Source organism: Macrotis lagotis, chromosome X, assembly GCF_037893015.1.
Source record: "Macrotis lagotis isolate mMagLag1 chromosome X, bilby.v1.9.chrom.fasta, whole genome shotgun sequence".
Classification (NCBI taxonomy): domain Eukaryota; kingdom Metazoa; phylum Chordata; class Mammalia; order Peramelemorphia; family Peramelidae; genus Macrotis; species Macrotis lagotis.
In genome coordinates this window covers 85,455,596-85,469,975 of record NC_133666.1, presented here as the reverse complement: position 1 = coordinate 85,469,975, position 14,380 = coordinate 85,455,596, and the positions used below count along the sequence as shown (strand labels likewise).

At 33.5% G+C, this 14,380-nt stretch overlaps 1 protein-coding gene across 2 annotated transcripts in view; it reads right to left on the bottom strand.

The window, feature by feature from the left end:
- Window positions 1-363: 363 nt before the first annotated feature.
- LOC141499858 (uncharacterized) overlaps window positions 364-14,380 on the bottom strand; it is a 71,594-nt gene continuing 57,577 nt past the window's right edge. For both annotated transcript variants that reach the window (XM_074202636.1, XM_074202637.1), the window contains exon 5: window positions 364-8,174. In XM_074202636.1, coding sequence (XP_074058737.1) covers window positions 6,311-7,396 — 1,086 coding nt within the window. In that variant the 5' untranslated portion in view covers window positions 7,397-8,174 and the 3' untranslated portion in view covers window positions 364-6,310. The remainder of the gene's footprint in view (window positions 8,175-14,380) is intronic.

Sequence of the window (14,380 nt, the reverse complement as noted above, 5' to 3'; positions counted from 1 at the left end):
ATGATTTCCTAAGAAAAAATCTTCAAATGTATTTTTAAATTATTTAAAAATGATCAATACTGGGTCAACTCAATATATAAATAAAATAAATCTTAATCGTTTGTGACAGTTTTCTAATCTAAGGCCCATTCACCAGTAGATGATTATATCCTTCCCTATGATGCAAAGCATTTTTATTTTTATTTTTCTCAGATAATTATTACAATGCACATTGATCTTACCTATATACAGATTTACAAAAATTACTCTTGAATTTTCTATTCTTTTTGATGTTACCCCTTGATATTTCCATCCAATCACACTCTATTTCATTTTCTTTTTTAAATATTTTATTTATTTTCCAATTACACATAAGAACAAGTTTAACATTTCATTTTTAAAGTTTTGATTTCCAAATTCTCTCCATCCTTTCCTCCCCTCCCCCTTCACTGAGAAGGCAAGCTATTTTATATAGGCTATACTTGTGCCACCATGCGAAACTTATTTCCATATTAAGTATTTTGTGAAACAGAACACAGACCAAAACAACAGCAGCAACAACAATAACAATAACAACAATAAACAAACCCAGAAAATTAAGGAAGGTAAATGTAAGTATGCCTTGATTAGCTTTCGCACTTCATCAGTTCTTTCTCTGGAGGTGGATAGGATTTTCCATCATAAGTCCTTTGGAAGCATCTTGAATCATTCTGAGAATGGCTAAGTCATTCATAGTTGATCACTGTATAATAGTGTTGTTACTATGTAGTGTTCTCCTGGTTCTGCTCACATCACTTTGCATCCGTTCATGTATTTCCATGTTTTTGTGAAAACATCCTGCTAGTAATTTTTTTTATAGCACAATTGTATTTCATCACAATCATATAACACAAATTGTTCAATCATTCCCCAATTGATGGGCATTCTGTTAATTTCCAATTATTTGCCATTGCACATGAATATTGTTGTATATGTTGATCTCTCTTTTTTTTATCTTTTGGAAGAAAGGCCTTGCAATGATATTGATGGATCAAAGGGTATGCAGAGTTGGATTGCCCTTTGGGCATAATTCCAATTTATTCTCCAGAATAGTTAGATTAGCTCACAACTCCACCAAAAGCATTAGTATCCAAGTTTTGCCACATCCCCTTCAATATTCACAATTTTCCTTTGTTGTCATTTTAGTCAATTTGTTGGTACCTCTTATTTGTTTTTGGTTATATCTAGTCAATAATAATTTAGAGCATTTTATATGACTATAGATAACTTTGATTTTTTCATCTGAAAACTGCCTGATCATACCCTTTGACCAATTATCAATTGGGAAATGATGGGTAATCTTATAAATTTGATTTGCTTCTCTATACATTTGACAAATGAGGCTTTTATCAGAAAAATTTCCTGTAAATATATTTTCACAATGATTGTAACCATGTAGTTCCCTCCATCCTATTTTTCCCTTATTTATCCTCTCTCTCTCTCTCTCTCTCTCTCTCTCTCTCTCTCTCTCTCTCTCCTTTTACCCTGTTCCTCCTCTAAAGTGTTTTGTTTTTGAGTACCCACTCCCAGACTCTTCCCTATCTTCTATCAGTCCCTCCCTTCCGTTTTTTATCCCTTTTCCCACCTATTTCCCTATAGGGTAATATAGATTATACCTAATGGAATGTTTGTATTATTCCCTCTTTGAACCAATTCTGACCAGAGTAAGGTTCAAGCATTGTCTGCCACCCCTTCTCTCTTTCTCTCTATTATAATAGCTCTTTCCTGCCTCCATTATATGTTGCTGTTCATTCATATTTCCAAACCATTTCTTGACTTTATGTTAAAGCTGAAATTTGCCCTAGGGGAAGAGGGGGCACAGTTCCAAGCTTAATGTTTTTATGTTACTGTTTCTTCCAAGGTGGTATGATCTAAGAACATGTATGATTGCTGCTCTGCTGGCCTATTCTCTTATCTGTGAGTGATCAAAAGCACTTTTTCCCTTCCTGAACTGTGACCAGGATCCCTGCTCTCCTAAAGTCAATTGTTCTAATGTGCTAATGTTCCACCTTGCCCTATGACTGTATCCCAGAACCACTTATGGGCAAGACAACTGTATCATACCCTCAGTGTCAACAAAAAGTGCCCTGTTGTCTCCTTCTAACCAGTTGTCAAACTCCCTTACCATGTTTCAGCATGAATTTATTCAATCACTCCAAGGCTTGCCCTGGCTTGCCTGGTCATGGCCTGCACTAGACTAGAATGCGTTCTCACCCCAGTGAAACAGACACTCCCAGGTGATTTTTTCAGTTGTTGACTAGAAAATTGCCTCACTCCCCAGGTCTTTTATTGGTTTGACTGTTCCAGAATTTATTTTGAGGCATTATTTTAAAATGGTTTAGAGAGGCATTTGTGAGAGATAAGGTGAATCCCTGCTTTTTACTCAGCCATCTTGGCTCTGAGCCTTTTGTATTCATTTTCATTAACACTGATGTCAGTGGTAATCTTGACAAAATGAGATCCTAGAGGGAATTATAATTGTTTTGCTGTCCAAGTTTTCACTTCGGGGGCATGTTTTTGGCTTGCCAAAAAACCGATAATTATGCCACCAGATTCTTTCACCTATGTAGTTGATAATGGTCCTTTAATATCAAAGCAGTCTTACTGAAGAACATAAATTAAATTAGAAGAAAGGACTGAATTCATTAATAAAACTTCCTTTCTTGTTACTGAAATTCCCTAGACGTGGCCAATATTTTGGCTCACTTAGAATATATATGAAAATAAATCCTTGCCTTTTGTGATACTTTCCATACTAAGGCCTTTAACAGAGCAGATTATGAAAGATTCCATTTATCACATAGAATGATTTGCTGTCAATTCAAAGTTCTGTACTTTTCTACTCTAAGGTTTTTGTTTTTATTTTCCTATTCCCCCCCCTCCAAAGATAGAGGTGGGACTTACGCCTACCTAGGCAATTTGGTATGCTAACTCTCAGCCACTTCAAACAATTACCCTTAAATGGGACCTAACAGCCCAGACTTTCAGTGTACTAAAAAATTCTAAGACAAGACATTTTTGGTTCCAAAGAAACACTATCCTATGATCAACTATAAAGTTGATTTTTCAAAGATTTTTAAATGTATATTTATTACAATGTAGCATACAGATATCATGATCTAGAAACATTAATTCTGTATCATATGAGACTTTGGAAACTAACACCTTGGTTTTTTGTTTCCACAAACACCACATATTGATTATCATTAATAATCATAACAATAGCTGTCTTTATCAAAGAAATATCTTTATGGAATTGCATTTATTTCTTGGTGCTGCCATATTATCTCATCTGGGGATTTTTTTACCCAGACAATAATTATCAGTACTTTCTCTAAAACCTTTTGGCTATATGGTGGAAGATTTGAAATTGTTTTGAGCTTCACAGAGGTTCAATATAAAGTAAATTGAAATAAATGTTTTCTCATTCAGAAATTCTAAATTCTGCTGATTTCTTTGATTATCTAGAACTGGAAATATTTTTGTCCACCAGAATATGTTTAATCACTGTAATTTGTTTCATTTTGCATCTGAAGGCAAATTGAGGTAGGTTCTCAGAGTCCTCACAATTATGGAACATGAAAAATTTGAGAATACTCCAGTACTGACCTTTGAGAGTTCTTTCCTTGATCAGATATTCCTTCATCTAAAGGCTCTTCTCAATCTCACTCTTCTATGGTTTCTCCCAGAGTTGACATTGCCTATTCTAAAATCCTATTTCTTCAGTCTCCCTTCTCAACCTTTGAACATCTCCCACTCACTCTATTCTGTTCTCTGTCAGTTCCCAAACTGACATTCCTATTTCTACAGTCTCAGGATTCTGGATTCTATATTATCTCCAAGTTCAGATATTGTAGGTTCTATGTTGCCTACTTGTTTAAGAATTCTGGCTTCATATTCAATTCCAAATTGTTCTATTCAGAGGTGAGTTTTAAAGCCATGCTTGGAAATTTTGTATTCTAATTTCTAATCTACCACCAGCTTGCCCCCTTCAGTGATAGCTGGAAACCCAGACATTCTGTGTTCTAAGGACCTTCACAGATATAACATTCTGTTATCTAAAGGAACACACTCCTAAAATCTATAAGAACTTTTTTAACTGAAATTTATTTTATAATTTTAACTACACACTTGAGTCTTATCTATATACTGATTTCAAAACATGAGACTCTATATACTGATTTCAAAACATGAAACTTCTCCACTTTTAAGTCCTTATTACATAACAACATATTTTAATGACCAAAAATACTCAATATTAATTATCACTAATACTACTACCAATAGCTATCTTTATCAATAAAGGAAATGCATAGAATTGCATTGGTTTTCATATACAAATATTTGGACTTTTTGGTGTTTTGTTCAGTGGCCAAAAAATAGACAGTTTTTTTCACTATACCCTTAAGGCTATGTGGTTAAGGATGTGAGATTTTTTTCATCACCAATGCAAACTAAAAAAAAAAAATTTCTTAACATTTTAATTTGTTTTTTGTTTTTAACATTCTTTTCTTTTTAAATTTTTAGTTCCAAATTATCACCCTCCCTCCCAGGCCCTCCCACACCCATGGAGGAGACAAGCAATGACAATATCAATTATACATGTGAAATCACACTAAACATATTTCCATATAAGCCATATTTACATTAAAAGCAAGAAAAATAAGGAAAATGACAAAATTATACTTCAATTTGCCCTCTGTTCATCAGTTCTCTCTCTGGACATGGATAGCAATTTTTCATCATGAGTCCTTTGGAATTGTGGATTGGTGAATTGATCACAGTAGACAAGACTTTCACAGTTGGTCACCATTACAGCATTGTTATCACTATGTTACAATGATCTCCCTGCTGTGTTGTTGGGATTGTTTTTCTCAAACTGCTCCCTTTGTCATTTCTTAAAGCAAAATAATACTCCAACACAAAGACATGCCACAACTCTATTCAGCCATTCCCCAAATGATTTACATCTCCATTATTTCTAGTGCTTTGTCATACAAAAAAAGGTTTATTATAAATATTTTTATACATATAGGTCTTTTTTCATTTCCTTTATCTCTTTGGGATACAGATCTAGTAGTAATATTGTTGGGTCAAATGTTATGTCCAGTCTTATAACCCTTTAGACGTGGTTCCAAATTGTTCTCCAGAATGGTTCACTACTCCACCAGTAGCTCGATTATTCCCTCATCCTCTTCAGCATGTGTCATTTCTGAGAAGTATGAGGTGGTACATCAGAGTTCATTTAATTTGCATTTTTGAATCAATAATGATTTGGAGGAATTTTTCATTTGACTATAGATTTCTTTGACTTTTTCTTCTAAAAACTGCCTATTCATATCCTTTGACCATTTATCAATTGGGGAATGGCTCTTATTTTTGTAAGGTTGATTCAGCTCTACATCCAGTATATATGTGAGAATGAGATCTTTATCAGAGACACTTGATGTAAAATGTTTTATATGACTTCAATGATTAGGTACCTTTTAAGTAAAATGCAAATTCTCTGGTTATCTTTTTGAATTGGTTCTGATTTTGTTTTTGATTTGTCTGAGATCATGATTGCTGGCTCTGTTTTTTTTTTTTTTAATTCAGCTGAAGCATAACATATTCTGCTTCAACTCTTTATTTTAACATCATGTGTTTGTGTTTCCATTTCAAATGTCTTTTGTAAAGAATATATTGTTGGATCAGGTTTCTAATATTTTCTACTATCAGTTTACATTTTATGGGTAACCTCATCTCATTCATTGTCAGAGTTATGATTACAAGCTGTGTATTTTCTTCCATCCCATTTTGTTCTGTTTCTCTTTTAATACACCCTCCTCAAAAATCTATTTTGCTGCTAAACAGTACCTCCCTTAATATGCCCTCCCTTTTATCATCTCCCCTTTCTAAGATCCCCTTCCTTTCCTAGGTCCCTATTGGGTAAGTTGCAATTCTATATGCAGTTGAGTGCCTATACAGTCTTCCCTTTTTGAAGAAATTCTGAAGAGACTGAGGTTCAACATTGTCTGCTATCTCCTCATTTTCCGATTAACTGTAAAATTTCTTCCATGTGAAACTGTTTTGAGAAAAATTTCCCCATTAAACTTATTTCTGCCTACTTCTCTCAGTACATCCCTCTTTCTTAAGCCTTCAGTTTTTGGGAGATCATTCCAACATATTTATCCATGTCCTCTTTCTATATAAATGATTTTTGAAAATAGAATGATAAAAGTGATTAGGAGTTACACATATCATCTTCTCATATAGGAATGTCAGGAGTTTAGCTTTATTGAGTCCCTTATGATTACTTTCTCATGAATGGCCTCCTTGGGTTGTTATATCTCCTTGGCTCTTCTCTTTGAAGGTCAAATTTTCTATTTAGATCTGGCCTTTTCATCAGGAATGCTTGGAATTCTTCTATGTCATTAAATGACCATTTCTTCCCCTGAATGATTACACTCAGTACAGCTGGATAGGTTATTCTTGGTTGAAATCCTAGATCCTTTGCCTTCCGGAATATTATATTCCAAGCCCTACGCTCCTTCAAAGTGGAAGACACTAAATCTTGTGTGATCCTGACTGTGACTCCACGATATTTGAATTGTTTCTTCCTGGCTGCTAGAAGTATTCTCTCCTTGAGCTGGGTGTTCTGGAATTTGGCAATAATATCTCTGGGAGATTTGTTCTTGGGATCTCGTTCAGGAGGTGATCGGCCGATTTTTTCAATTTCTATTTTGCCATCTGGATCTAAGACACCCGGGCAGTTTTCTCTGATAATTTCTTGCAGCATGACTTCCAGGCCCTTTTTTTGATCATGGCTTTCAGGTAGTCCAATAATTCTTAAATTTTCTCTCCTTGATCTATTTTCCAGGTCAGTTGTTTTTCTCATGAGGTATTTCACATTTTGTTCTATTTTTTCACTCTTTTGTTTCTGTTTCATTGTTTCTTGATTCCTCATGGAGTCATTAGCTTCCACCTGTACCATCCTAATTTTTAAGGATCTATTTTCTTCAGTGAGATGTTGCACCTCTTTTTCCATTTGCCCAATTCTGCTTTTTAAGAAATTCTTTTCATCAGTGAATTTTCGTACATCCTTTTCCATTATTCCAATTTTGATTTTTAAGGAATTCTTCTCTTCAGTTGATTTCTGTGCCTCTTTTACCATTTGACCTAGTTTGTTTTTTAAGGTGCTATTTTCTTCAGTATTTTTTTGTGCTTCTCGCACCAAACTGCTAACTTTCTTTTCATAATTTTCTTGCATCACTCTCATTTCTTTCCCTAATTTTTCCTCTACTACTCTTACCTCCTTTTTTAACTCATCCATAAAATCTTGGTCGGGGTGGGTCCAGTTAGCATTTTTCTTCGAGCCTTTTTTTGAAGCAGATTTCATATTGTAGTGTTCTTCTTCTCTTCCTTTTTTGTTGTAGTCTTCTTTTCCAATTTAAGAACTTCTTATGGTAAAACTCTTTTCCTGTTTGTTCATTCCCTTATCCTATTTCTTGAATGTGGATTTTTTGCCACAGTGGAGAAACACAGGGCCAAGGTTCAGACTTTTTTATACTGCTGGTTGCAGACCCAGTTCTGGGGATCTGCAAGTTTTTGGTACTTCCAAGATGGAGTGATGTTGAGAAAAGTGTGGTCACTGATCTCCTAGTTTACACCCTTACCCTTATCCAGGAAGTACCTCTTGTCCCCTTTAGTCACAAGAGCTAGCACTCTTCTTTGCTTTGGAACTGTGACTAGGGTTATAACCAATCAACAGGGTTCCTCTCCACCCTGGAATTGAGACCCAGATCTAAGTATAAATAATAGAGCTACCAATTAGTCCAGCTGTACTCAGTGCCAGCAAAGTGCCCACTATAATCTCTTTCTCACCAGTTTCCCGACCCCTTTATTGTCTTTTGGCTAAGAGCTTCTGAAACTATTATTATGGACACTGTTACCGTCACCACTTGTGGGGACTTCAAGTGGACCTCCAACCCAGTGTCCCAAACTTCTTCTGACCACTTAGGTTTTCTTAGTCCTGAAAAATGTCTCACCCCGACCTTTTGTTGCTCTGCTGCTCCAAAATTTGATTTGAGGCGTTATTTTAAAGTTGATTGGAGGGGAATGATGGGAAAGTTCAGTTGGGTGGCTGCCCCTAATCCGCCATCTTGGTTCCGTCCATACTAAAAGGTAAATTGAAATATGTGATTGAACTCATAAGAAAAATCTCTCGTCTTCTTGTCTTTTAAATGATCTACAACAGATTTATATTTGGGCCAACTAAGAATCTGTATGAAAATATATATTTGCTGTTCATGAAATATTCCATTTTAAGACATATGCAAGAGTTAATGAATTACATTCCCAGAGAACTCTTAGCAATTAAACATGGTGATTTTCAGGACATTCCAAGACATGACCTTTGGAGTTCTCCGGACATTTTTTGCTCCAATATCCTTTCTTCTAATACTTTGATTTTTCACTATAGCCAAACCATGTGATGTACTAAAATATTCCTATTTCTGATAGTACATATTCTCAGTCACTGAACATCTTCCATTATCTCTGATCTAGTCTCTACCAGGATTGATATTATACATTTGACAACTGAATCCAGCTCAGGATTCTGGATTCAAATTTTATGTCAATTCCACACAGTTTTGGTTACACGTGGCTTCCCTGAATGAATATTTTGGGTTCACTATAACCAATTGGTCCATTCAGAGGCATAATTTAACATTTAACTAGACCATTCTGTGTCTGGTATTTCAAATACATTCAATATTAACATATGAATAGTCACTGGAAGCATAGATCTTTAGATCTCTAGGGATAGGTAAAGTTATATTTATGGTTTACTCATTAGATTATTACAAGGTACATGAGTTTTTACCAATTGACTGATTTTGAAATATAAATCTTCTCCCTTGCAAGCTCTCTATGTTTAACACCTTTTTTGGTTTTTTTTCAAAATTACTCAATCTTCATTTTCATTCATATTAATAACTCAAGAAGCCTTTAGTAAAGAAGGAACTGCATGGAATTACATTTGTTTGGAAAACAGTTTTTGTGGTTTTGAGGATTGATTTTTTGGCTAGTCAAAATATACATTAATCTCACTAAACTCTTTTGACAATATGGTTGAAGATGAGAAGTTTGTATTTTGCTTGTTTTGTTGTTTGCATTTTTATGCATTACTGATGCATAAAATAAAACATATTGGAATGAATGATCTCATACAAAAAATACATCTTATTTTTAAATAAGTTAAAATTGGCCAATATTTGGATCCACTATATATATATATATATATATATATATATATATATATATATAGTCAAATACTTGTCATTTGTGAGAGTTTTCCACTTTATGATCCCTTCCCCAGCAGATGATTTCTGTTCTCTGAAGCCTCCCACCTAAAGCATATGTTGTTTTCCAGAACACTGCAAGGTCTGACCTTTTCCCCCTAAGGACTCCCTTTGCTCTGAGGTCCTCTCTTCTATGAGCACTGCTAGCTCACCCATTTTCATCTCCAGTGCAACTCTCAATTCCGACACTCTGTATGCTCAAATCCTCTTGTTTCTGAAACTGTCCAATCCCAGACAGCATACATCTTCTCCATCTCTGACCAATTCTCTCCATTCCCAATTCTGACCTTGCATTTTTCTTCAGTTTCATCCAGCTGATGACCCTGATTTGCAAATTTCCTTTAAGTCCATATATTCTATACTCCATAAGCCATTCCCTCATCTAATTGTTTCTCTTAAGATTTTCATTCAAAATCTGGAAATTCAAAAGCAGAACTTATGCCCTAGTCAGGAAATTCTGATTCTCAGCTCCAGTAACCCTCCAACATATATCCTTGAAATGTCCAGGGAAGTTCTAATATTCAGTGTTCCAAACCAGATGATTTTGTTTATAAACCCACACCATCTTATGCTTCATAAGGATTATTCTTTTTAATTTTAACTGGATAATTATTATAATGCACATAGACCTTAACTATACACATATTTCCAAAACTCATCTGGGTTGCTTCTGTTGCCCTTGGTTTTTTTTGGTTCAAATATAGACTGCATTCATTTTTCATTAATAGTAATATAAATCGCAGTCTTGACCAAACAAGGACCTAAAGAGAATTACATTTGTTTTTGTGTCAAAGTGCTTTCTATTTGTGAGTGAATTATGGGAGTTTACCAAAAAATAGACATTCATAAGGCCATTTGAACTGTATTGTTAATGATGGATGTTTTTAAAAGTATTGTCACTGTGGTATAGAAATTAAATGAAAGGAAAAGATTAATCTCTGGTGTAAAACACCTCATCTTATTTTTGAAATTACCTAGAACTAGTCAATATTTTGTCTTAAATAGAACAAATATGAAAATAAGTCCCTGCCTTTTTTGGTATTTTATACTCTATGCACTCCTACAGCTATCATGTGAGATGATTTGTTCACATTCAAAGGTCTGAACTTTTGTGTTCTAAGGTTTTTCCTTTATTCTCATATTCCCATTCAGAGGTGACATTCCTATCTAATTAGTACATTCTATAATTTAAATCACTTTCAACTGTCTCTTTTTAATGGTACTTGAAAGTACAGATATTCAATTTGCTATGGATTTCCAAGACGTGACAAAAAATAGTCAAGTTCCAAAACCAAATCTCTTTTCCTAAAGTGATAGATATATTCAATGTTTGTATTTTTTTCTCTAATCTTAATCATAAATTAAACTGAAATAAAAGACTGATCTCAAACAAAAAAAATGTAAATTCTCTTACTTTCTTTATATACTAGATCTGGCCAATATTTTTCTTCACTAAGAATAAACTTAAAATTGATTTTTGAAATTTATAACTTCTTGAATTTGATGGCCAATGCCAATGCAAATGAATTTTGGTCTCAGAGTTCTCAAATTATGACATATAGAAAATGTAAGGACACTCCAGTCCCGACTTCTTGTGTTCTTTCTTCAATCTTATATTTGTTGCTCTTTTTCTGTTGTGTTTGACTCTCTGCAATCATATTTGAGATTTTCCTGGCAAAGATAATGAAGTGGTTTGCCATTTCCTTATACAGCTCATTTTACAGATGAGGAAACTGAGGCAAACAGAGTGAAGTGATTTGCCCAAGGACACAAAACTAATAAGTATCTGAAGCCAGATTTGAACCCATGAAGTTTTTCTGACTTCAATCCTGGCCACTCATTCACTTCATCACCTAACTGCTCTTTGTTCTGATATCCAGTATTCTAAATGTTCTCCTAAATGTCGAATTCTTTCCTCATGATTATGCCCAGGCCTGATAGTTCTTGTGCTCAAATTCCACTGCTTTAGATAACTTCCCTAATCAGTCTCTGAACATTTCCCTTTCTCACTGTTCTAGACATTTGTTTGGAAACAACAATGACATTCCTCCTTCTACAATCTCATTGAGCTAAAGATTCTGCATTAGAAATTTCCTTTAAGTTTAGACATTCTAGGTTCTCAGTGTCCTCACAGACCTAAAACTATGGCTTCAAACTTCCCTACAAAATAAAACACTGAGAGCTAGGGCTTATAGACCAGCTAGGAAATTCTGTATTCTAACCTCCAGGCAACCCCTAACTTTCCCCCTTAAATGGTACCCAGAAGCCGAGACATGCTGTATGCTAAGAACCATCCAAGATATGACATTGCTTTATCTAAAGAACACTTTCTTAGAATTTAAAAGTTTTTTTAAATTAACTTATATAACAATGCATATGAATACAATGATTTCATAGCATAATCCTGTTCCCTGTGAGTACTTAGAACATAACATCTTGGGTTAATTTTTGGCAGAAATTATTATTAATAGAAATCTCAATAGCAGTAACTTCATGATAATTACATTTGTTTCATTGTAATAGTAGTGGTGTTTTGGGTTTTTCAGTTGTTTTTAACTAGCTAAATAATTGTCAGTATTTTCTTCAAATTCTTAAGTCTATATGATTCAGAATGTCACATACTATTTTAAAGGTTCATCACTGTGCAATATAAATTAACTTGGAATGAAGGAGTGATATGTGAAAATACTGAATTCTTTTTCTTTAATTTGCTGCTTCATATTTTCAATCATTAAGCATATAATTGAAATTAATTCATTGCAATTAATGATAATTTCTTTTCTTAGGCTACTTCATGCACAGAATATTTATGTTCTCAGAATACTGACTATTGGAGTTTTGAGGATCTGTGAGGTTCATCTTCTGGGTTGGCTCCTTGATCTGATGATTCTTATTCTAAATGCTATCCAAAATGCTTTTATTTGATTACTTCCAGTACTGACATTTTATGTTCCAAAATCCAACTATTTCTCACAGTGTCATATATCAGCTTCAAAAAATTTCCCTCTCTCTGTTCAAGTCTCTCTCAACACTGACATTCCTGTTTCTATTGCTTCATCCAGTGCAGGATATTATAAATTAGAAATTTACATCAATCTCAGATAGTCTAGATTCTAAGTTAGTCACACATTCTAGAATTATGACTTCACATTCCATTCCAAATTTTGTCATTCAGAAGTGGAACTTATTGCTAAGCTGAGAAATTCTATATTTTAAGTTTTAGTCTGCCAATAATTTGCTTGCTTTAATGGTACCAGGACATTCAATTTTTGGAGGATCTTCATAGATTAGACATTTCCAAATCTAAATGAATACCTTCCTAAGATCTATAAGATTTCTTTTCTTAATTATTTTACTATTTTATTATAACAATGCATTTGATTCTTACACAAAGTGTTGGATTCCAAACAAGTCTTCTCCCCTTTAAGCCCTTGTTACATAAAATCAGATTTTAAATGGCCAAAAATATTCAATTCTCTAATACTAATATCAATAGAAGTCTTTGTCAAAGAAGAAACCACACAGACTTCCATTACCTTTTGTGTGCAGATTTTTATGGCTAGGGGTTTTATCAGCTAGTAAAAAAAATAGATAATATTTTTACCATATCTTTTTAATTCTGTAATTGAGGCTATGGGATTTTTTTCTAAGAATTATCAATACATAATAAAAATTAAGTTGGAATATGTAATTGATTTCATATGAAAATATCTACCTCCTTTTTAAAACTAGAATAGATAAATATTTTGGCCAACTGAAAATATAAATAAGAATACATTTTTGTCATTTAAGACATTTTCTATCCTAAGGTACATTGCAGAGCAGATGATTTACATTCTAAGAGCATCACTCAAATATATTGCTTTTTTTAGAACATTCTAAGATCTGATTTTTGCAATTTGAAAGACTCTCTTTGCTCTGATATGCCTTCTTGTACCTTCTCTTCTACTTCTCATTCTTTTCTCAATGACTATACCAAAGGTTCACATTCTATGTGCCAAAATCCCCCTGAACCCTTGAAAATCTTTTACACCTTTTCTCTCATCTCTCCCAACATTGACATTAAAACTTCTATAATCTCATCTAGTATAGAATTTTGGTTTAGAATTTTCCTTCAGCCTAAACAATCTAGATTCTAAGCAGCCTACCTGATCTAATATTCTGGTCTTGAAAAACCTGAATTAATATTCTGGCATCACTTTTCATTTCACACTGTTATATACAGGGACAGAACTCAACTCATATTTAGGAAATTCTGTATCCTAAGCTCTCAGTTTCCTCCAGCATTTCTGTATAAATGACACAAAGATGAATAGATATTCAATGTGCTATGGACCTTGAAAGATATGGCATTTTAGAGAGGTCCCAAAGTTACACCATTTTATGATGCACAAAATATATTTTTTCATTTTTTATTTTATAAATTACTATTACAACGCATGTATTACCAATATATTTATTTCTTAATGTTTCTTGTTAAATAATAATAACACTTGGTTTATTTTATATAAAAATTCTCTTTAATCATTATTACTGATAATAATTATATCAATAACAGTCTTTACCAAAGAAGGAACTGCAACAAATTGCATCTGTTTGGGTATATAAGATTTTGTATTTTAGGAGGCTTTTTTTGCTATCCAAAAAAATCAAAAATTCCATATTTTGAGTACTTATACAGTCTTTTGATTTCATTGTTCAGGTTTTGTTATTGAAATTATTCTTTTGTTTTCTTTTATACTTTACCACTGTGTAATCCAAATTAATTTGGAATGACTGGTATCAAATCCAAGTCTACCTTCTTACTTTATATTTAACTAGAACTGTACAATACTTATTTTCACTAAACATATACATAGAAACAAATCCTTATCATTTTTAGTATGTTCCATTCTAAAGCTCCTTCCAGAACTGATGATTTGCATTCCTAGAGCACTCCCAGCTATCACATATAGTGGTTTTTGATGTAATAACACTTCTGACCTTTTCTGTTTGATTGTTTTTTTGTTTTGCTTTGA